At 35.2% G+C, this 24,538-nt stretch overlaps 1 protein-coding gene across 1 annotated transcript; it reads left to right on the top strand.

Moving 5' to 3' along the window:
- Positions 1-1,858: 1,858 nt before the first annotated feature.
- On the top strand, positions 1,859-24,538 carry LOC121427241 (protein RER1-like). The gene is made up of 7 exons (XM_041623555.1): positions 1,859-1,979; positions 10,606-10,696; positions 11,180-11,284; positions 11,890-11,989; positions 12,899-12,980; positions 21,267-21,402; positions 22,411-24,538. Exons 2-7 carry the CDS (start codon positions 10,619-10,621, stop codon positions 22,501-22,503), a joined length of 594 nt encoding a protein of 197 aa, XP_041479489.1. The 5' UTR covers positions 1,859-1,979; positions 10,606-10,618; the 3' UTR covers positions 22,504-24,538.

Raw genomic sequence — 24,538 nt, 5'->3', positions numbered from 1 at the left:
CACATATAATACTGGGTTTGGGTCTCATCTATCCAATGAAAGTAAAAGTTTTGACAGAATGTTACACTTGAGTGAGCTCTGTCCATTTTTGTAAAGCTCGCAGAAATCTGTTTGCGCAGAAATGCTCGTTTTCACGCTGTGTCAAGGGGAAAGGGCGATATCAATTACTTACCCTGCAAAACATTTCTCATACATTTTCCTTGCACTTTCAGTCAGTTTAGATAAAACGGATACGTTCAAGCATTTTGTAGTAATTTTGCCACCCAAATTGAAATTTCAATACTTAGTAAGCACAACCTTCACCTTTTATGTGCCAGCTGGATCTGAGGACATAACTGAATCTGAACAAAAGTTTATATCAGACATCTTCAGCATTTTTTCACTAAGTTTTTATCATTTAAAGTGGGTTTACATTTCATTTTTCATTTAATACTTGTTTCTCCACACTTTTTCAAAGCTTGGCAATGATTAACAAAATGAAAATCAAGCCTTAGCCATTACATGTAAATCACAGTTCAGTGTAAAGCAAATATCGTCACGATGGCTTTGGTGTGTGGGGGAGTGGGGTGGGGCGCAATGCACTCTTCGAAGTGTTTTGGGCAAGGAAACAAGTTTAAAAAGGTAAAAGATATCTTCAAATAAATTTTACTAGCTAAATTCTTCATGTTTTTCATGATTAAGGTCAACTTTTGTTCGCATAACTATTTCAAGGTTCTGCGCAAATCATTTTTCACTAACTTTTCAAAATTAAGTGGTGCTCACTCAAGCGGAAATATTTCTCGACAGTTTTATCGTCATTTACTTAAATGGATCTGTACCTATGTTAAAATGTGGAAAAGTCTTCAGAATATTACAAATGTATAATTTAACAGGGTTTTTTCTAAGTGTAAACTTTTTTTTGATAAGCACTGTATATATATATATAGGCCTATATATATATATATATATATATATAGGCCTATATATATATATATATATATAGGCCTATATATATATATATATATATATATATATATATAGGCCTATACAGCTCCACAATTATTCTTCGGCTCAGTATGTGTTGTACTTATGAAGAGCTCCCGGCCTGTTGCAAAATTTGCAAAAATAAAAAACAATGTACCGTACACAGGGGTATAATAATCATCACGCTTTCCATTTTAATTGTGCGGCTTAGTGAAAAATAAACTGAATTTATTTTTTGAATACTGTTATTATTCTTTTTAAACCCCCATACCGCAGAGAGCGAGAAATGACCCGAATGACCGTTGGCTTGATCTTCGGAAGGCCTGATGAACTTTCAAAGATATAGGCTATCAAAAGTCTTGGCACGATTTTATGGATCTTTTAGTGGTCTTCGTGATCCCGCGTGATTCCAAAAACTTTTTCAACGGTTCAAAATAGTCTTTCAGGAAAATGGTCTTCTCGTGGTCTTAGCGATGAACTTTCAAAGTTCTGAATATATTTTTGACTGCAGTCTCTCAAGATTTTTTAGAGATCACAGAAAGACTCATCAGAGATCATTAAAAGATATTGAAAGAACAGGAAAAGTCCATGGAAAGAATTCGGATCGCTTGTTGCATAAAAGATCTCCGAAGACCATTGAAAGATAAAGTCTAATTTCTGAGTATCAATCATTCTTTCCCGCAGAGATATTTGGGGAGCCATTCCACAGAGATGAAAAATGTCAGTGATCTTGGAGACTGCTGTAAGACCTTGTCAAATTTTGGTCTTTTAAAGGTGTCTCGCCGAAGATATAGATAGGAGCCTAAAATAGACTCAGTTTTCGGGCTTTGAGAGACCCGGGTCGAAAGGAAGAAGACGGGCGAATAGCAGGCTAGTCTAGCTGCAGAAACAATTCGTGGACGAGTTGTATAGATCTACACTGGTACTTTGACGCCACTTCTCCTGATCTGAATTTTTAAACTCAAGACCGAGAATTTGGTTTTCCTCATCAATTGATTCTCGAAGTTGTATTGCTGGTACGTCATAAATATAATATTCATTATGAGAGTAATATAAAACCGTTAAAACTGGACATATTTGTTGATTCCTGTGAGTCCTATCCTTCATTTTAATTGCGAGATTTGTTTAGCTTGCCTTTGCGGCAGCTGCTGCATCAGCGACCGGGGAGCTTCGGCGAGCTAACCCTTACCGTATAGCCGCATGTTATGGGGTTTGGCCCAGTGTATTACATGACCATGGCATTGCTAGGACCTAGGTAGACCAAAAGCTTCAGTCTCTGTATTTTGGTTGTTCCGCTGAACTGCGTTGGCTCCACTCACCATACATAGACTGAAAAGCTGCATGGTCCGTGGCTACAGACAACGTATAGTGAACTAGGCCTAGCGTTTTATAGATCGCGATTTAAAACTGTTTTTTGAGTGAAAATTATAATATAATGACATACATTATCAGGGAAATACAAACAATTTAAGTAATTGCATACCTTGGACCGGAGATATAAAAAAAATCCACTGGATGATTGAGAAATCTGTCATCTAACTTCTAAGCCATTTTCTCCTGACCTGACGGTTTATCTTGCAAGTTGCCATCTTGAATGACGTCATTATCGCTAATGTCTCGATATATCGCGATTATAACTATTATCGTTTGTCTTCGTGAGTGTATCGTATCGTATTATTGCCTTGTAGGTGTGCTGGTGGAATGCAATATCGATATCACATTCGTACATTGTTGACGCCCTCTCCGTTCGTTTGTAAATATTTCATAGTTTGGCTGCCATTTCGACCTGTTTTCCTGGGTCGTACTCATCTTGGCTTACCTTTAGAATCCAATGTCATGAATCGATTACAAAAATCTCTAGATTTTAAAACGAGAAAAACAATGGATACGACGTACTTTTTCAGAACTTTATACTTAATAAGTCTTTGAGACAGAAGTGGATACATGGATACACATGGATACGAGGATACGTGGATACTACTGGGATACGTACGTGGATACGTAGGATAAGTGGATACATGGATACGAGGATACGTGGATACGAGGATACGAGGATACGGCCGGGCATCTGGGATATTTGTGGAAAAGGGGGAAAGGAAGGGAGAGTCCAGGGTGACCAGATTTCACAAAATGAAATACGGGACAATTGACAAACGAAGATCAACAAAGAAGCCCACACAAAGTGTGGGCTTCTGAGAATCCATAGTATAATTATAAGACTTTTGAAAAAAAATATAACGATTAGAAGGGAAGGTGAACGAAAGAATGAAGGAGAGAAACAAAAGAGATGATTGGGAAGGAAAGAAAATAAAGGAAAACAGAAAAAATAACAGAAAATTAGAATAAAAGAAGCCATGAAAAAAATAATAAAAGAGATAAAAAAAGGTTTCCGTCATTCTTTGAAATGAATGTAGAAAGAAAGAAAGAAAGAAAGAAAGAAAGAAAGGAAGGGAAGATTACTTAATGTCTGAAAGACAAAATAAAGGAGGGAATTAAAGGGGGAAAGGTGAGAAAAAGAAGGAGGAAAGAAAGAATGAAGGAAATAAACATGTTTCCTTCATTCTTTGAAAGAAAGAAAGAAAAGAAAGAAAGTAAAAAATAAGGGAAAAGAATAAGAAGGGAAAATAAAGAAAGGAATAAAGAGTGGAAGGGAAGAATGAAGCTAGGAGGAGAGAACGAAAAAAGAGAAAATAATGGAAGGAGAGAAAGAACGAAAAGAAACAGGAGACGAAGAGAGAAGGATGCCAAGGTAATTATAAGGAAAGAAAGAATGAAGGAAATAAAAAAGTATATTTGATAAAGAAGGAAAGAAAGAAAAATGAACAGGCAGAGAGAGAGAAAAGAAAATGTCTAGGAAAGAAAGATAGATGGAACAAAAAAGGCAAGCAGAAAGGATAGGGTATACATAAAATAAAGAAAAAGGGAAAGTTCAAACTTCAAGTAAACAAAAAAATCCAATCATCTAATAAAAATTGTAATTTTATTTGGTGTTTTTTAATGTATTTTCAAAATTTTAAACATAAAATGTTTTAGAAATGAATAAAATTTCAAAGTGAAAAATATTGTCAAACTTAAAAATTAGATGAAACATCGCGGCATCGTGCACACCAAGACTCAAAACGAAAGCTGAAACAATTAACTAGATCTATGAAAAGTCAATAACATGTTCCTCCGATTACATCTCCAAATCATTAATCTGAGAATCCATAGTATAATTATAAGAATTTCCCGCTGATTTTGTGATTATTTTGGTGGAAAAACTGTCATGTGAGATGTTTGCACCATTGAGAATTTGCTTCGATCCTCCATGCCTAGCTAGTAGCCTGCCACACACAGGCAGGAGGCCAGTTCGTTTGCAATGTATTAGGTTAGCAAGAAATCACCGCAGAACTTGCAAAAGTTTACAGTTATCGATTTAATTGTTGTCCCTGCTTCGTCAGCTGTTGGTTATTTAATGAAAATTCGCCACTTTTAAATGTATTAACTACATTTTGTTCAATATTCTGAAATACGGGACAAATAGGCGTCCCGGGAAGGGTTATTTGTCGGGACGCCGGGACACAGGAGCAAAATACGATTTCCACACAAAAAACGCGCTTCGGACTGATTGTGTATATACAAAACGTGATTAAAATATGACATTTCTGATCGCAATAGGCCCTATAACATATTTTTATTCGCGCTTTGCACTCGAATCACTAAGTTTAGTCAGATAACATTCCTCTTCACCACTTCAAATAGCGCTAAGAAAGTCATGTCTTTTCATAAACCGGTCACTTTATTCAATTTTTATCTAGGTATAAATTCATGAAATATTAGAAATTACATTTAATAATGAAGAATTAAGAATAAAACGAGTCATATAGGACTAATACTTATTCGTATTTATAATCAGAACGAGACATTCACATAATAACCAACCAATGAAAGTCAAATCCAATTTGTGCTCAAAACGAAATATTATATCAAAGGCGTCATTGCATGCCGATGTTCTGTTACAAATGCAGTTCTAGTACTCCATGCTCTTTTGAAAGTCTTCTGGATGTATAAGTAGGAAGATAATTTTTTTTTTAAATAAGTAACTTATATGCCAATGATGCAGTATCTCATTCACAAAAAGTTTATTGCACTCCCTTACTTCTTATCCCTATTTTTCTTCATTCTCTTCTCCCTCTTTTCCTTTTCTCTTCATCAAGTTCATTCTTTCTATAATTTTTGAAAAAAAATAAATTATACAATGTATGCCATTCATGCAATAACTCATTCACAAAACTTTATATTCACATCTTTCTTAAAAAATCGGACAAAAAAAATTAATTATCGGGTCAATTTTGAACTATTAAATCTCTAGTTTTAAGTTAAAAATGATAAATAGAACGACTCATATTAGATAATTCATAATCAGAACGAGACATTCACATTGACGAATGGCTAAGATACACCCAGGGAGTAGGAATGACTGCTTAAATCCGTAACCGAATCTGTAAGTGTTTAAGTAAAATTAGTTCTTTAGCGCTTTTTAAACAACGAGATAAAAGCGCAACAAGACATAGCCCTGAATGAAATTAATTTGTTTAAAAAAGGGATTGTGATGTAGGCCCTATACGATGTGTCTCGTTGCAATCACAAGCAGGACGGGGTGAAATTAATCGTCGAATTGTAACCATGTCAAATATGTCTCTATGCGACATGTTTTGAAATTGATTGGTTATTTCAATATAACCAAAACGTCTCAGTGTGGTATATCGTTCTTAATATCCCCTTTCTTACTATTTTGTTGTTATCTGTTGCTCGTGTCTTATTACTTATCACTGAGCTGTACATGATTGTAATTGGTTTGCGTAATATATGCAAAAACTTCAAAAGGCATAACTTTCTTATTTTACATATTTTTTTGATGAAATTGGCTTGTTACTTATTTTTCTACTTATTCAAATCAATAATTTTTTGGGTATAGACTTCACCTTTTATAAGCTGCATATTCGTATATGTTATTATATTAGCCTTTACTGAAAAATCTATAATAATCCAAATAGTTTATTTATGTTTTGTTTACTGAAATCAACTTAATTAAATAAAATGAATTCTAAAAAGGATTAAAATTTATAGGTCAAATTGTAATAATATGGGCTTAGGCAATTGATACATGTTTCGCTATAAAGAGAGCAGCCAATTTGGAACAATTCACTAAAGTACCCTTTTCTATCTTTCCGAGAAAAATACAAATTAAAAACGATGTAAATTATCTGGCAGAAAGGGTAATATATGCTTCGTTCTAAAAGTTCTTTTAGTATCATGTACTTCTTTATGTGCCGTCCATGTTCTAGAGTATCAGGAACTCCTTGATGTTCCTTCATAGTACCAATTAAAGTATCCACGTATCCGCGTATCCACGTATCCAAGTATCCATGTATCCAATAGTATCCAAGTATCCATGTATCCAATAGTATCCAAGTATCCACGTATCCGCGTATCCACGTATCCAAGTATCCATGTATCCAATAGTATCCAAGTATCCACGTATCCGCGTATCCACGTATCCAAGTATCCATGTATCCAATAGTATCCAAGTATCCACGTATCCGCGTATCCAAGTATCCATGTATCCAATAGTATCCAAGTATCCACGTATCCGCGTATCCACGTATCCAAGTATCCATGTATCCAATAGTATCCAAGTATCCACGTATCCGCGTATCCACGTATCCAAGTATCCATGTATCCAATAGTATCCAAGTATCCACGTATCCGCGTATCCACGTATCCAAGTATCCATGTATCCAATAGTATCCAAGTATCCACGTATCCACGTATCCGCGTATCCACGTATCCAAGTATCCATGTATCCAATAGTATCCAAGTATCCACGTATCCAAGTATCCACGTATCCATGTATCCAATAGTATCCACGTATCCGCGTATCCACGTATCCACGTATCCAAGTATCCATGTATCCAATAGTATCCAAGTATCCACGTATCCGCGTATCCAAGTATCCACGTATCCAAGTATCCATGTATCCAATAGTATCCAAGTATCCACGTATCCAAGTATCCATGTATCCATGTATCCAATAGTATCCAAGTATCCACGTATCCATGTATCCAATAGTATCCAAGTATAAGTATTCATATCCATAACATAAAATTCTCCCAGTATCCCTGTATACATATCAACGTATATCATTCCTTAACCAAAACATAAACATCATCAACATGATTATATACCTTTGCACATGTCCTCCATCACGCGCCCCCTCATTGATCCCTTCATAAATCTTCCCTTTATAAGTCCTCTCATTATACATCTAATATTGCTGCCACTCTCTCTTATACATCAACCCCCGGGCATCAACCATATTGGACAAGTCGTGTACCCGTACTCCTTACGGGGCTACCCCCCCCCTATCCTTTATCCATCTCCCTATTAATTCGTTCACGAACGTAGAGGGCGACAAAATTGCTATCATTGCACAACGGCAGCAACAATTAGGAATAGGAGGTTGCTCTTGTAATCGATTCATGACATTGGATTCTAAAGGTACTCCAACTAAACATTGGTAAAGTATCATTTTCATGCATTTTCATCTATATCGTTTAAATAATCTGAAAATTGAAGAATCAAATATTTTGCAAGTTTAGTTTTCACATCCTTAGATTGTAACTTCGATGTGAAATATTACACCAAAGTTTGGACTCTGGTCGGACAAAGGTGCTGGTGTTATAACGAATGGGAGCCCACACGGACACTTTACCGTCGGTAAATGGGGATTACAGTAAAATGGCAGAAATTGTTGAATAAATCCCCAGAAACGACGGTTATTCCTGTCTAGGACCTAGGTAGCATTGCGATTGCCATTGCATTGGCATTAAATTGGGTGCGGCCTTTTTACAATACATACTCAGAGCTGAGTCGGAGTTTGGCCCCTAACCATCACAATTGCCTGGAAACAGTACTGGTAGACCCTAGTCCAGTAGATCCAGAGGCGCACGGCCAATATGGGAGACTGTCTCCCATGACTGGAGTGGAGAGATTATCTCCAATATTATCAGAGACATAAAATTTGGGTATCAAATTCAGAGACAGTCTCCAGATTGGGAGACCAATTTACTTTGTTTACATTTGTTGCCATAGGATTACCTTGGCAGGAAATAAAATTGTGATAAGCAGATTCCTCATGAAAAATTACCCCTTTTCACCATCTACAAAAATTCACCGTCTACTTTTGATTTGATAAGGATTTTTGTTGTCATCCACACACAAAACAAATGGGCTTCTGACCTCAGTCAAACAAAAATTTGTGTGGATAAAATGCTTTTGTTGGTGTTTCTTTTGTTCTTTTGCAAAGCAAGTCTCCAATTTGGGAGATTGTCTCCCATATTGGCTGTGCGCCTCTACTTGGAAACTTGTCATGAACTACATGTATGACCCATGGAGCTCGTCCAAGAGTAATAATAACATATAATAACATATAACATAATAATGTCAGCCTACTGCTTCAAGAGCACCTGAGCTTCGACAGAAGGGATCCGAATGCAGCATGTACGAGGAATTTCAACCCCCTGACTCTTGAAACCCCATTCTCAAGAACTAATTACTATAAGAAATCCTTCCCCCAATATGGCAAGGGATTGGAATACCCTCCCATATAACTTAATTTCTATAACCAGCTCACAAACATTTAATAACAAATTGATAAGTCTCCAGCTTGACTGGGATGGTCTTCTCTAGCCGACCTGTATTTCCTCCAAGTTGAGTGATGTTCCAGCTGGAGCTTTTCAACATAGCTACCGTGAAACCGGAGTCGTCCATGTAATACTCGTGAAACGTTTATATTATTACTGTTACTCGCCAAAATGGGGTAGAATAGGATCGGAATAGCACTTCGTATAAAAGGGGAAATATAAATTATGCACTAACCTCGATTATATGGATGAAGGTCTATCGTGACACAGCTATCCGGACATCGAGGCACAAACTGGACCCTCAAAAAAAGGAAAGGCTAGACGTCTATGTCGTCGGGTTCATTTTGGTATTGATCGGCCATTTTGTTTTTAATTTTGACAGAAGGAAAACAAACGAGAAAACTTTTCATTTTTTTGACAAGTTTGAGGGTCCAGTTTGTGCCTCGATGTTAGGATAGCTGTGTCACGATAGACACCATGCAAACCCCCCCCCCCCGTCGGGGCTCATCAATTTTTGTCTTTATTTCATTAAAATATATAAAGATAACTTGTCCAAAATAAAGATTATTATTGTGTTTTGGCCTGAAACGCACCAAAACGGGAAAAAAATTAAACGGGGATAAAAACAGTGACTTTCTTCAGCTGTCGCATAACTCCCTCTTCCTGGTTTATCCGAACTTAATACATAAACATGGCCATTGAGTCCCTGTACAGATCGAGTTGGAACTTCAGTCTTCAGCGGAACAACCAACATATACAGAGACCGAAGCTTTTTGGTCTAGGCGGACATATGCTCTCCAAAATGGGGTAGAATGGAGTCACAATAGCTCTCAAAATAAAAGAAGAAAATATTAATTATGCACTTACCTCGATATTCGGATGAAGGTCTATCATGAGAGTGATGAGACACAGAATCCTGCTATTGAGGCACAAACTGGACCCTCAAAAAAAGGAAAAGTTTTGTCTCGCTTGTTCTCCTGTCAAAATTGAATACAAAATGGCAGATCGATACCGAGAATGAACGCGACAGAGGTCTAAATTTTCCTTTTTTGAGGGTCCAGTTTGTGCCTCACGATAGACTTTCATCCATATAATCAAGGTAAGTGCATAATTTATTTTCCCCTTTTATTTGGAGTCCTATTGCGATCCCATTCTACTCCATTTTGGAGAGCATATGTCCGCCTAGTATTACACGGATGAGTCCTGGAGCTCCCTGGGTTAAATTGGACCAAAACAAATATACAATCATTGAATCATAAAAATCATGTTTATTTCTATAGTACAAATGTTGAATATTAATGTCATAAAAAATATTCGAAAAATTATGGTCAACAGAAATTATTTACTTACTACTAGAAGCTTGTTTTTTGCCAAAAAATCGGACGTGTAGAGTTGTGTGCCGCAATCAGTTTCGGCGATTTAAATTGCGCTCTAGACTAGACCCCCAAATTATTGCTTAATTGTTGATAAAATGATTTATTTTAGCTGCACAAATGCTGGAGTTTGGCTCCACTCGCTAATACACAGACTGAAGTGTTGTTGGCCTCTATGTAAGCTAAAGACAACGTATTAGCAGTAACGTTAGATCTAATATTCGGCGGAAACCCGATTTTCAGATTTTTTTTGTACATAAAATGTCACATTATAAAAAAGGAATTACATGTAACTTGACAAGAAAATATATAAATTTTAGAAATATCGTACCTTAATTTCTTCATGTTTGAAAAATGCTAAACATGTGTTAATTAAAAAAGTGTGGGATTTGAGCATGCCAGCGAGAAGAAAAATTTGTTCCTCATGATTAGGATTTTTTTTTCATTTTCAAATGTTGACTGGCCTGGCATGTTGTTATTCCCATACTTCAATAACCCCTCCCTTTATTTGACCATCACACTCAGTCTCAAACTCTAACATTTTAAGGATTTTTTTATCATTTGTTTTATCTCATATGTTTTAGCAATATTGCAGCCATGAATGATACCAGTAAAGCAAGTGATACAATCTCTCAACCAAGCTTTTTTAGCAGAATTGGGACTGGTATATCACAGGTAATTTTGTTTTTAATCTCTACTGTGCCAATTGTTTTTAAATTGTCTTGTCCATTTGAAGCAAGGTTTTATTCACCTGCAAAAGAATTTGTGTATTTTTTAATGCACTACAACAAAATACAGGTCAAGTTAATTAAAAGTCCACAAGTCAAAGGGTGAATTTTTGCAAGGAAATTGTGCTTACACCAAACAAAGTTGACTAACTTTTAGGATATGTGTTTCCACAAGTTATGTTTGAATTCATTAGTAAATGTTTGTGCGAGTATTTCATATTTCTTTGTTAATTTATATATTGCTTTGACTTATTTATTACATTTGTCATATTTTTAGGGCTTTGATGTTACTTGACAATATCAGAAAATAAACTGAAAATGTGAATGATTGAAATAATAAAGAACCTTGTTTAGGGTGTAATGTAATGTGGCATCCATTCATTTCTACATTGATTTGCCCTTTTTCTCACTCTCTATCTCTCCCTAACAGAGGTATCAAAGTCTTTTGGATCGATCTGTACCCTATGCCATTCCTAGGTGGATTGGATTTGTCAGCTTTTATATCATTTATTTAGTCAGGATATTCTTCATTCAGGTAAGCACATTTTTACCATTTTTGTTTTAAATATTTTTTTGAGTAATTTGGAATGTATTTGTAATTTTCTTATACGAGGTCCATTCTGAAGACAATTCATGATAATAACAGGTAACGTTGCTGATAACTTGAAAATGATAAGTTTCTTTTCCCTATAAATTTGACATAATAATTTTCAAGTGTCACCAAGCAGCAAGGCAAAGGCCATTGAAAATAGCATCAAGTTTCATCATACAAAAAAGTTACTTTTGAATGGAAACACGCACTAGATTACCACAGAACCCAAGGCCTCGAAAGACAGGGAACTTCTTCTGACTGTATCAAGTCTACTAATATAATTAGATGGCATCAAGGCCATAATGTGGGCATCAGAGACCATGGCTTTGGGTTGCTTTGAATTTGATATCTGAATCAGTCTATAGGATCAAGGTCAAAGGTCATTAGCCATGATACCTAGCAGAGGCTATCATCATTGGCTAAAGAGAATTTCAGTTTTATTTTAACAGATACAAAGGGGATGGGGTTAAAGAAAGACAATAGAATCAGCAAATTGGATGGAGTGTGCAGAATTGAAAAAAATATTTATTTTTCCTTGTATTTTTCAGGGCTGGTACATTATAACATATGCTCTGGCGATATACCACCTGAATCTATTCATTGCCTTCCTATCACCCAAGATAGATCCAGCAGTTACAGATGATCCAGGTATGTTTACAATGCTTATTGGAGCAATACAATCAATAGATCAGATGGTTGATCTGTACTCATATAGCATGGTGTCTTCATTATCCATTTAGCCTTTAAATTATGCTTTTCCGTAGATGAACTGTAAAGCAAGAATGCGTAGATCTACATGTATGATGAGTGGCTGGTAATGTCATGTCCCCACTTTCTCTTTTCATATACTAGTATTATTAAATGAAATCATTAAAATGGAACAGAAGTCCTTGCCTTACATCCCTATGACATCACCAATTCGGCCAATTTGAAGTGTCCATATAATTATTATACTTCAAATTGGCAGAATTGTCCATGTAATTATCATAATAATAATAATTACATGGATTACAGTATGATAATAGTTGCATTATAATACATGTCATAGTAATTGCCAATTTTTACAACTTAGATTCATATCATTCTTATTTGTCTGATATTGTTCAAACTTGTAATTTTGTATATTTCCGTTTCCTTTAAAACAATTTAAACAATAATTTTAGAAGTGCATGATTCTCAGACTTATGAATAAATTTCTACTCACACAAAATATTTATTGTGAAATGTTATCTGATTTTCAGTATTTTTTCGCCATTAATTCAGTTTGATTCAATAAATGTGTGTCTAATGATCATCAAGCCTGATCTAATTGTTTGTCTTATTCCAAGTAAACATGATTAGAAAATTATATACACACCCTTCATAGAATACAAAAAAAAGATAAAATTGAAATATTAACAGCTGTCATTCCAAATTATAATTTTGTATAAACTATTAATTACAAAAATTTTTAATCAGAAAGCTTGGTACAGAAATTATGTTGTTTTTTATGACAGGTACATGTATGTTCAAGCATGAATTAGCAATGAAATAAAGAAACTCCTTATTATTTTTCAGATGATGATGGGCCTGCATTACCCACCAAATCAGGACAAGAATTCAGACCTTTCATTAGAAGATTACCAGAGTTTAAATTTTGGTAAGTATCTCTGGACAATAGGTGTTTTCCAGTAGCCATGGATTTGTCTGTCTACCCATCCTGTATTAATTCTTGCAATACTATAGTAAAGTTTGACAGATCATTTTTAAACTCGGTCCATGTATGTAGGAGTACTCATGATCTGATTAGTTTGGGGGTGTCATGAGTTCAAAGATGACAGAGGTCATTGTCGTGGCAACTTAACCATTTTAAAGGACCAATTTTTAAATTGGCTCATGCATTTTATGCGTATGTGAGGATGATCTGATTAGATTTTAGGGATCACATACTCTATGGTCCGGGTCTTCACATTCATGAAAATTTGTTGTCATAAATATAACCACATAACAGTTGAGGGATATACTTGCCTCATGTATAGAGTGACAATGGTTTGAGATTTTAGGGATCACAAGGGTCATAAATTTTAAATAGTGTAGACTGTTGTGGTCTGTTAGTTCTGACTCTTGCCTTTGTTACAAAGGGCATTGCGTTTGAATTCTAGCCATGGCATAATTTCATGTAGCAAGAAATTGATCCACATTGTCCTGCACTTAACCCAGGTGGGGTAAATGGGTACCTACATGTAGCAGGATTAAGCTCCCAGAAGCTGGGAGCCAAAGCTAGGGTAATACATGGTCCTGCTTCGAATGGGCGATTAGTAGATAATTTGCACCTCATATAATTAAACATGAATGTCAGTTATGGTAGCGATTTCATAATTAGAACACAAGAATTTGTATGAAATCCAATGAAATGACTGCTGAAGTAGGTATAAATGAAAATGCCAAATGTTTCTGAATAAAACTGTAATTGACAAGAAATGCACAAAGCAAGCATGATGTAGAGACATTTTCCTAAGCAACAATAATATTTACACTGTGCCACATTTACTTATTTGTGTTGGTGATCATCAGTGTGATTGTTTTTGTCTCACATGCATAGCAGAGTGAGACTATAGGCGCCGCTTTTCCGACGGCGGCGGTGTCAACATCAAATCTTAACCGAAATGACAGTATAACTTAGAAAGTTAAAAGACCTAGTTCATGAAGCTTACACATATAGGTTAATCACGTTTGACTGAACATCCTGCCTGTGTTTCAAGTCACATGACCAAGGTCAAAGGTCATTTAGGGTCAATGAACTTAGACAATGTTGGGAAAGTCAATATCGAAATCTTAAAGCCTGTGTATAGCTTTGGTAAAGGGTCAATAATGTGATTGATAATCGAATATCATCTAATATGACAGTCTTACTGAAGCGTAGAGACCGTTAGAATTCCAACTGCACTTCTCTGAGAAAATTTCAAATATTCAAATCTTGGATATATAGCGCCCTCTCTCGGCGATGCTTGTTTTAAATTAAAAAAATGGGCATTCAAGCACTTATCTTATAAATTTAGTGATTAGATATCCAAAAGTTACAAAGAACATATCTTGAAAGTTTCAGCCCATTCCATGATTTGGAATAGGATTTAATTGAAAGACAAAAACACACAGATATTTTAATTTGATCGGGTGACCCGATCAAGTTAAATTTCCATGTAAAATCGCAAAATTTATCCTGTAAAACACATTTTCATTTCATTTCCTCCACATCATAACTGTTATAGGGCATATCCATTCATATTAGCTAGCAATGAATTGGAATAGTGATAGGTGCATTTTGGTGGATTTACCAAAACTATACACAAGCTTTAAACTAAGGTTAAGTTTTTGAAATGTCATCATAACTTAGAAAGTTGAAACTTAGCCATAAGGGTAATCAAATATTACTGAACATCCTGCCTGAGATTCAAGTCACATGACCAAGGTCAAATGTCATATGAACTTTGGCCATTTGTTGAATTACCATCATAATTTTGATTGTTTATCTGATTAATAAAATTTGGACATAAGAGTAATCAAGTATCACTAAACATCCTGTTCGAGTTTCAGGTCACACGACCAAGGTCAAAGGTTAAGGTCAATGGATTTTGGCCATGTTGGAGGGAATTATTAAATTGCTATCATAATAGTCCGGCAGCCCAGGAGGTTTATTCAACCGAAAGCCGGACAAGCAAATGACCCCTTAGCTGGATGGCATGGACCTTGAAGTTTACAAAAATGCATTGCTGCCGGGTTCTATGCGTGGTCTTCCCTCCGAAATGACGTAATATATGACGTCACTACAAAATGGCCCCATTTCACCATTTTTCAGACATTGTACACATAGCATGAAGTCAAGGGAGAATATCTCAACCAAATCATGCTTGTTTTGTATGAAACTTTCACAATGTATTGTTCGAGTAATGCACAAGGGATATGTAAAATCTCACGAACAGAAATTATTGTTTACTTATGCAAATTACGTAATGAAATTTGCATATCATTAGTTTTGGAGATTTCTCGCATAAAAAATTGTCAAAAATCGATTTAGAAATTTATTTTCTTTTGTAATGTACTTTATTTGATATTTTTTCTCTCAAGCATAATATCATTGTCTTCATCTATATCTCTACTTTAAGAAAATATATAACAGTAATTGAAAAAGACATTATAGACTGTGATTTCAGCCCCCTTTCCAATATGGTGCGCACGTAGAAATCGTGCGTTTTTGGCCTATTTTCACCATATGGCTGAGGTGTGCGAACGATATGCCTACTTTATTGATGTTTCCTGCATTTTGCATGATATTAAATCTTCCAAACAACATATTTTCTTCTTCATTATGTCTCTGGTGATCAATCAATGATTTCAGCAAAAATTGATTGCCCACTGGGCAGTCTATAGGCTACGTTTTCAGCCTAGTTTTCAACAACGAACCTATACCATGTAAGACTGCATCGTTGTAGTCGAGTCGGATAAGAGGTTCCTGTGTACCATCAAAATATTTTTCACTCAATTTTTCAATCAACGTTTTGGTATTTGTCTAAACTGTCTCGTTAATGAATCTTGATGTTCCCTTCCCAAAATCGTGTCCAACGGGGTTCAAAATTGATATCTTTGGCTGCCCTCTTGGACTTTTTAAATGAAAATCAATTATTTTCATATTTTATTGCACAGAGTCTGACAATGGGACAATCTTTTAATCAATATGCATTTTTCTATGATTGGGATAGTAGAAATCGATTTAATTCGTTTTCTGATGATATATTTTGAAATAAAATTTATCCCGAAATGGGCATGATTTTGGTCAAAAATTTGCATGTGCATTGATATCTATCTGTTCAATCATTAACATCAACAACTATTTCAAAATATCAGCATTCGACACGAAAGAGGATATAATATACCGATAATACTGTAACGTTTCATGACAATATGTATGTCTTTATTTGCTTAGTTAAAGGGCAAATACCATTATTACCCATTTATTGGAAAATATGCCACTTTGGAGCCCATATTAAGGCAAAAAACGTTTCTGATATGGAATAAAGCCACTTTCATTCTTTTTAAACTACATGGAGATACGAAGGGTAGAGTTTCCTCTATCTGCTACTAGCATACTGAAGCATACCCCCTTCAGGGAGCGTCGAAATCACCCACCCTTTTTCATATTTTACCTATTTGTGGGAAAATATGCTTTTTCAAGCCCCCATTGAGGCAAAAAGTGTTGCTGCTATGTAGTACGGCCACTTTCATTGTTTTTAAACTATGTGGAGACAAGAGAAGAGTTTTCTCCATCTGCTACAAAAAAGGTGTGCTGTTACAGCAAAGCCTACCCCCTCTGAGGACTGCTAAAGTTACCCGATAATTATACGCATTTTGCCCATTAATGGGAAAATATGCTATTTTCGAGCCCCCATTGGGCAAAAAGTGCTTCTGCTATTTAGTAAAACCACGTTTATTATTTTCAAACTATATGGAGACGAAAGAGTAGAGTTTTTTTCTATCTGCTACATATAAAGAAATGTTGGCATATTGGAACATACCCCCTTAGGGGGTCTCCGAAATCACTTACCCTTTTTCCATATTTTACCTATTTATGGGAAAATATGCAATTTTCGAGCCCCCATTGAGGCAAAAGTGTTTCTGCTATGTAGTAAGGCCACCTTTATTTTTTTCAAACTATATGGAGACGAAAGAGTAGACTTTCTTCTATCTGCTACATATAAAGAAGTGCTGGTGCAGTAAAGCCTACCACCTTTGGGAACTGCTAAAGTTACCCGCCCCTTTTACGTAATTTGCAAATTCATGGGAAAATATGCATTTTCGAGCCCCCATTGAGGCAAAAGTGTTTCTGCTATGTAGTAAGGCCACCTTTATTTTTTTCAAACTATATGGAGACGAAAGAGTAGACTTTCTTCTATCTGCTACATATAAAGGAGTGCTGGTAGAGTAAAGCCTACCACCTTTGGGAACTGCCAAAGTTACCCGCCCCTTTTACGTAATTTGCAAATTCATAGGAAAATGTGCTATTTTCGAGCCCCCATTGAGGCAAAAGGTGTTTCTGCTATGTAGTAAAACTACTCTTATTGCTTTTAAACTATATGGAGACGAAAGAGTAGAGTTTCCTCTATCTGCTACATATAAAGAGGTGCTGGTACCATAAAGCCTACCCCCTTTGGGAACTGCCAAAGTTACCCGCCCCTTTTACGTAATTTGCAAAATAATGGGAAAATATGCTATTTTCGAGCCCCCATTGAGGCAAAAGGTGTTTCTGCTATGTAGTAAAACTACTCTTATTGCTTTTAAACTATATGGAGACGAAAGAGTAGAGTTTCCTCTATCTGCTACATATAAAGAGGTGCTGGTACCATAAAGCCTACCCCCTTTGGGAACTGCCAAAGTTACCCGCCCCTTTTACGTAATTTGCAAAATAATGGGAAAATATGCTATTTTCGAGCCCCCATTGAGGCAAAAGGTGTTTCTGCTATGTAGTAAAACTACTCTTATTGCTTTTAAACTATATGGAGACAAAAGAGTAGAGTTTCCTCTATCTGCTACATATAAAGAGGTGTTGGCATATTGGAACATACCTCCCTTGGGGGGTCGCCAAATTCAACTACCCTATTTCATATTTTAACTATTTAGGGGAAAATATGCTATTTTCGAGCCCCCATTGAGGCAAAAGGTGTTTCTGCTATGTAGTAAAACTACTCTTATTGCTTTTAAACTATATGGAGACGAAAGAGTAGAGTTTCCTCTATCTGCTACATATAAAGAGGTGTTGGCATATTGGAACATACCCCCCTTAGGGGGTAACCAAAATCACCTACCCTATTTCATAATTTGACTATTTTGGGGAGAATATGCTATTTTCGAGCCCCCATTGAGGCAAAAGGTGTTTCTGCTATATAGTAAAACTACTCTTATTGCTTTTAAACTATATGGAGACGAAAGAGTAGAGTTTCCTCTATCTGCTACATATAAAGAGGTGTTGGCATATTGGAACATACCCCCCTTATGGGGTCGCCGAAATCACCTACCCTTTTTCCATACTTTACCTGTTTATGGGAAAATGTGCTATTTTCGAGCCCCCATTCAGGCAAAAAGCGTTTCTGCCATATGGTGAAGCCAGTTTCATTCTTTTGAAACTACATGGAATTAAAGGAGTAGACTTTCTTCAATCTGCTGCTAATAAGTGGTTGCACAGCAAAGTATATCCCCTCCGGGGGTTCCGAAAGTCACCCACCCCTTTTCCATATTTTTTCCAATATGGGGAAAATCTGCCAATCTTGGAGCCTCTGAAGAAGGTAGCAGTCGATGTGCCAGCACTTTTTTTTACATGTAGCTGATAGCAAAAAAATGCCTCTTCTTTTATTTCAAAGTGGTTTCCAAAATCAAAGCTAGCTTTACTATATAGCAGATATGCCCTTTTGTCTGAATGGGGGCTCAAACATTGCATTTTTTTACAATAAAGAATGAAAATAGACATATGTAACTGATAAAGAAGATCCTACTTTGTCATCTTTATGTGGTTACAAAACAAAAACAAGGGCTTTACCGCAAGGCAGAAACACTGTTTGCCTCAAAATGACTAATTTTCCGAGAAACTGGCAAGATACGAAAAAAAGATTGGGTGACTTTGGCAGCCCCCTGAGGGTTAGGCTTTGCTATGCCCCAATTTCTTTATATGTAGCTGATAGAGAAAAGTGATTTAAAGGAAAAAATTACATACTCAAAACAAAATGTTACCACATTGGGGGCAAAATAGTCAAGCTATGGATAATGGTATGGTACTGTATGTAACATTTTACTGGTTCTTGTGGGACTATGCTTTAAGGTGCCCGAGAGTAATTGCATGCAAAATGAAAATGCAGAGCAATGCCTCGAACTTCTATCTTTTTCAAGAGATTTAATTATTATAAAAATTGCTTTGTGTAGAAAATGCCTTTTACCCTCATACACATGATACAAGTAATACATACCTTTCTATCGATCGCTAAGTACGTTATTTTCTGCATGTTAGGCACATCAACAAAGGCGATCGGATGCAAGATGAAACAGATAGATGTCAATTCACATGAACATTTTGGTTCAAAATTTTTGATGAATTCTTTTTTTAATATATTAACCGGACTATTCAGAAAACAATTTCAACCGATTTCTACTATCCAAATCCTAGTGAAATGCGTATTGATTTAAAATTTCCCATTGTCAGACTTTGTGCAATAAAATATGAAAATAATTGATTTTCATTAAAAATGTCCAAGAGGGCAGCCAAAGATATCAATTTTGAACTCCGTTGGACACGATTTTGGGAAGGGAACATCAAGATTCGTTAACTAGACACTTTAGGCAAATACCAAAACATTGAGTGAAAAATATTTTGATGGTACATAGAAACCCCCTTATCCGACACGACTACAACGATGCAGTCATACAATGGTATAGGTTCGTTGTTGAAAACTAGGCTGAAAACGTAGCCTATAGACTGCCCAGTGGGCAATCAATTTTTGCTGAAATCATTGATTGATCACCAGAGACATAATGAAGAAGAAAATATGTTGTTTGGAAGATTTAATATCATGCAAAATGCAGGAAACATCAATAAAGTAGGCATATCGTTCGCACACCTCAGCCATATGGTGAAAATAGGCCAAAAACGCACGATTTCTACGTGCGCACCATATTGGAAAGGGGGCTGAAATCACAGTCTATAATGTCTTTTTCAATTACTGTTATATATTTTCTTAAAGTAGAGATATAGATGAAGACAATGATATTATGCTTGAGAGAAAAAATATCAAATAAAGTACACTACAAAAGAAAATAAATTTCTAAATCGATTTTTGACAATTTTTTATGCGAGAAATCTCCAAAACTAATGATATGCAAATTTCATTACGTAATTTGCATATGTAAACAATAATTTCTGTTCGTGAAATTTTACATATCTCTTGTGCACTACTTGAACAATATATTGTAAAAGTTTCATACAAAACAAGCATGATTTGGCCGAGATATTCTCCCTTGACTTCATGCTATGTGTACAATGTCTGCAAAATGGTAAAATAGGGCCATTTTGTAGTGACGTCATATATTACGTCATTTCGGAGGGAAGACCACGCATAGAACCCGGCAGCAATGCATTTTTGTAAACTTCAAGGTCCATGCCATCCAGCTATGTGGTCATTTGCTTGTCCGGCTTTCGGTTGAATAAACCTCCTGGGCTGCCGGACTATAACTTTCAAAGTTTGTGGATATAGTTTATGAATTTTGGACATAGGGGTAATCAAGCATCACTGACAAGTCTTAGGTCACATGATCAAGGTCAAATGTCATTTAGGATCAATGAACGTCGTACATGTATTACATGAATGGTGCTTTTTGTGAATAATTATTTTATAGTTGATTTCAAAGTAAGCACTGCTGCTTAATTGAATCGCTTGTTAAGCTTAGATTTAATGATTTCACAAAGTTCAGTTAATATAACTACCAGATTGAGATCTGTGATGATATGACAACCATGGTTTCCAGATTTTTTCATTATCATCAGAGTCTACTGCAACTAATTTTTGTTTCATTTATTATTCAAGTTTAGGAGTTATGTTGGTGGATTGTTTGGAATATTTTGGGGCAGTTGAGAAATAAATAAGTTCCTTCAGTCTATATATAATTTTATATTGCATCCATTGTTTTCTAGAATGATTGAATCCGATGGCCAGGGAATAATAAATCTGTATTGAAGTACAATTTAGATACATTTGATGTACTCTCAGGCATCATAAAAGTTGTATTATGTATTTTTTTCCTCTTCTTGCCTTTTGTAACATTTTGAATGCCATATTATATTCAATATTTATCTCATATATAAGAAAATAAACAAAAACAAAATTATGATTCTGTTCATCTTTGATTTCAGGCATTCTGCAACGAAAGCTATATTGATAGCTATGACTTTAACATTCTTTGAACTCTTCAATGTTCCTGTTTTCTGGCCTATCTTAGTTATGTATTTCTTCCTGCTTTTCTTCTTAACAATGAGGAGACAAATTGAGGTAAGCATACTGTAGTACTGTGACAAAATAAATACATGTATTTGCTTTTAAAGACATACATTGATTTCTTCTCCCAAGCAATTGATGCTGATACGTGACCAGCCTTCCCCAACCACCAATAAGTTGCCAGGGAAGGTTCTCTGTAATTGCCAAAATAGTTTATTGAAAAAAAAAAAATTTGAAAATGAGCTTATCGGAAGACTCCTTTTATTTCTTCTTCTTTATGCTGTAAGACTTCCTAATTGTAAAGTTAATTAAAAGACAAGAAAATACAAGTTTGTTTGACACAAGTTTTGTGGACTGCTTGGAAGTTTAATTCAAATTGTACGGTGTGCACATCTCATGCTTGAGTGAACATAATCTTCAAACGTTTGAAGAATAACCCTTTATTCTTACTTAGTCAGTTTACACAATCAACCATAGAAATAACTTTCTTTACTTTGTCAAATAGGATAGAATAACCCTTTATTCTTACTCGGTTAGTTTACACAATCATCCATAGACAGGTTTTTACCATAAATGGACACGTTAGAATTAGGTGATATTCAAATAGTAAATTTCTGAGAGGGAGATGGGTTTATTTTTTTTCAGTTGAATCATTTCTTGAGCATTTTTAAAATTATGTTCAGAAAATTCAGAAGTGAAAGAATTGGCACCGTCTTCTAGAATAAAAGTGACTCGTGTGATTTGAAACACGTGATTTTTTTTTTTGGGGGGGAGCAAAGTTGGTTCTGGAATGGCTAAGATATAAAACATTGAGAATTATTCATGAATTTTCATTCTATGAGATTTTCATGTGAATATAAATATGATTTATTTGACCATACCCACAGAAATAATCAGATAATTGCATGGACTGTGATGATTGATATATAATCATTATGAATTATTTTGATAAAAAAAACAATGAAAATGTCAAATGTCTTTTCATAAAATTTAGATAATATGAGACCACTTGTATGCTAATTATGCTTGAACTATAACTGCTTTGTTAATTTCATTTGACAGCATATGATCAAGTACAGGTATCTACCTTGGACACGTGGTAAGACAAAGTACAAGGGAAAGGAAGATACAGGCGATGTGATTGGCTCACAATGACATAATGCCCCTAGCAGCGCAACCAATCAGGACACAGATAAACCAACATAGATCTTCTTGAGGTTGTTACAGGTCCCCAAATCACCCATTGTATGTCTGCTTGATATCTGCCTTGAGTGTTTGTCTCAGTAGACATTATTTTACTCATACGGCAATTTCTTTCAAGATCAGTTGTAAATTACAATGGAAATTGTCATTTTGGAGTTGTCCTAAAACCTGTTCAAGTTGTTTCTATCTTTAGTTGGGGTTGTGCAGCACATAGATACATGTATATGTTTTTATCTTTTCTAAAGATTTACAGATTTGTTTTTTGTATCAATTAAAGCACGAGACTGATGCTGAGTCCAGTTGGTCTCATTTTTATGGTGATTCACAGTGTGATTGGAATCACTCTTAAATGTTTTATGCGGTATGTAAGGTATCACTGCATTGGCCAATTAAAGCTATTGAAGAGGACGCACGCTATTGCTTATTAGTAAGATTGTGCATTGTACGCATTGGCATTTAAGCATGATTCTAACTCACCCTCCAGGTATCATTTTATCCTGTTCTGATCTCTGTAGAAAAATTGATACTATCTGAAACTATAGCTTTCCGTCTTATTTCAGCTTTCTCGCAATATTGGAATGCAGTCATGAACTTGAATCAAATGGAAATCAGGAATAATGATCTGTATCCAATCTTGTTTATTTTTAGTGCGAATGGTTCTGTTTCACGGTTATAGATGTATTATTATACTGTGCAGCAAACAGCATGCCTTCCATAATTGAAACTTATATGAATTTAGAAAACAGAAAAATAAAAAGAAAGAACACTGGTTAATCCTGTTGAAATCAGTTAACTTTATCTAAGGCATGAAACCAATTATGTGTGATCTTAGCTATTCAAAGCACCACTTATGAATCTATTTAATGAATAATGAATTAATTAAACAAACAATAAAGTGCAAATAGCAATATTTAAGATAAAGTTAGATAGTTTTGTCCTTACACTACATCATTTAGCATTAGACCTAACCTATGTGCCCAATTTGAAATCCTTGATATATATATTTTCTCCAAATTGTAATTTTCTTACTGCTCCATTTTGTCAAACTTTCACAATTCTTCCTCTCCCCTTTTGTTTTAAAATCTTACAGAACAATCTGCCATTTAGTTTGCCTTAAGAATTTAAAAAGAAGTTAGAAACCGACTTTGGTATGTTGTTTTTAACACCAAACTGGTAATTTCAATCATTTAAAGGTTTTTTGTCTTGTCTGCATGCATAGCATAGGCACCGCTTTTCCGGCAGCGGCGACGGCAAAAGCATTTAAATCTTACCAAGATTAAGTTTTTGAAATTCCATCATACTTAGAAAGTATAGTAACCTAGTTCATGAAAATTGAACATAAGGTTAATCAAGTATTACTGAACATCCTACCTGAGTTTCAAGTCACATGACCAAGGTCAAAAGGGTCTATGAACTTAGTATTTTATTATCATGTAAGTGGTGTTTTATGTGAATAATAATTCATCTTAGTTGTTTTCAAAGTCAACACTGCTTCTATATGGCGTAATGCAGGCGAGACTGCCATAGGCGTTCCACTAGTTTTTTGGTTGACATTTGGTTTCTCTCTTCACAAACTTGCTGATAAATGGCTGATACTGCTTTAAATAAGTTCATTCCAAATAAGTGGTTTCTGAAAGTCGACTTTATAATTTTTCATATTTATCCTTTGTTGTAGTTTACAGTTTTATCACTTTATGAAAGATCAAATTTTCTGATTATTTAAATCAAACTATTCTTTAATAATGCATGCCCTTTACTTGAAGTTTTGATAAGACTCGCCTTTTAATTTATAGTGAAAAGGGATTCTTAATGTTGCACGTTGAGATATCTGTATATGAAGTGACAGGTTTTGTCCAGGCGTATAGATAACATTAGGATGTGATAAGTGTGCATGCATTTAAGATGTCTATTCGGCATTTTCATATTTATGAATTACCAAAGCAACACATTAAATCAGTTTGATGGTCCAAAACTTTAAAGTGCAACA

This window comes from Lytechinus variegatus, chromosome 14 (genome assembly GCF_018143015.1).
Source record: "Lytechinus variegatus isolate NC3 chromosome 14, Lvar_3.0, whole genome shotgun sequence".
NCBI lineage: Eukaryota > Metazoa > Echinodermata > Echinoidea > Temnopleuroida > Toxopneustidae > Lytechinus > Lytechinus variegatus.
This window is presented reverse-complemented; position numbering and strand designations above follow the sequence as displayed.

Excerpts from the sequence above, each read along its gene's own strand:
- LOC121427241 (XM_041623555.1), top strand. The coding sequence starts at position 10,619 with ATGAATGATACCAGTAAAGCAAGTGATACAATCTCTCAACCAAGCTTT. Across the intron at positions 11,285-11,889 it reads TCAGGATATTCTTCATTCAG|GGCTGGTACATTATAACATA; the intron begins GTAAGCACATTT and ends TGTATTTTTCAG. Across the intron at positions 12,981-21,266 it reads TTACCAGAGTTTAAATTTTG|GCATTCTGCAACGAAAGCTA; the intron begins GTAAGTATCTCT and ends CTTTGATTTCAG.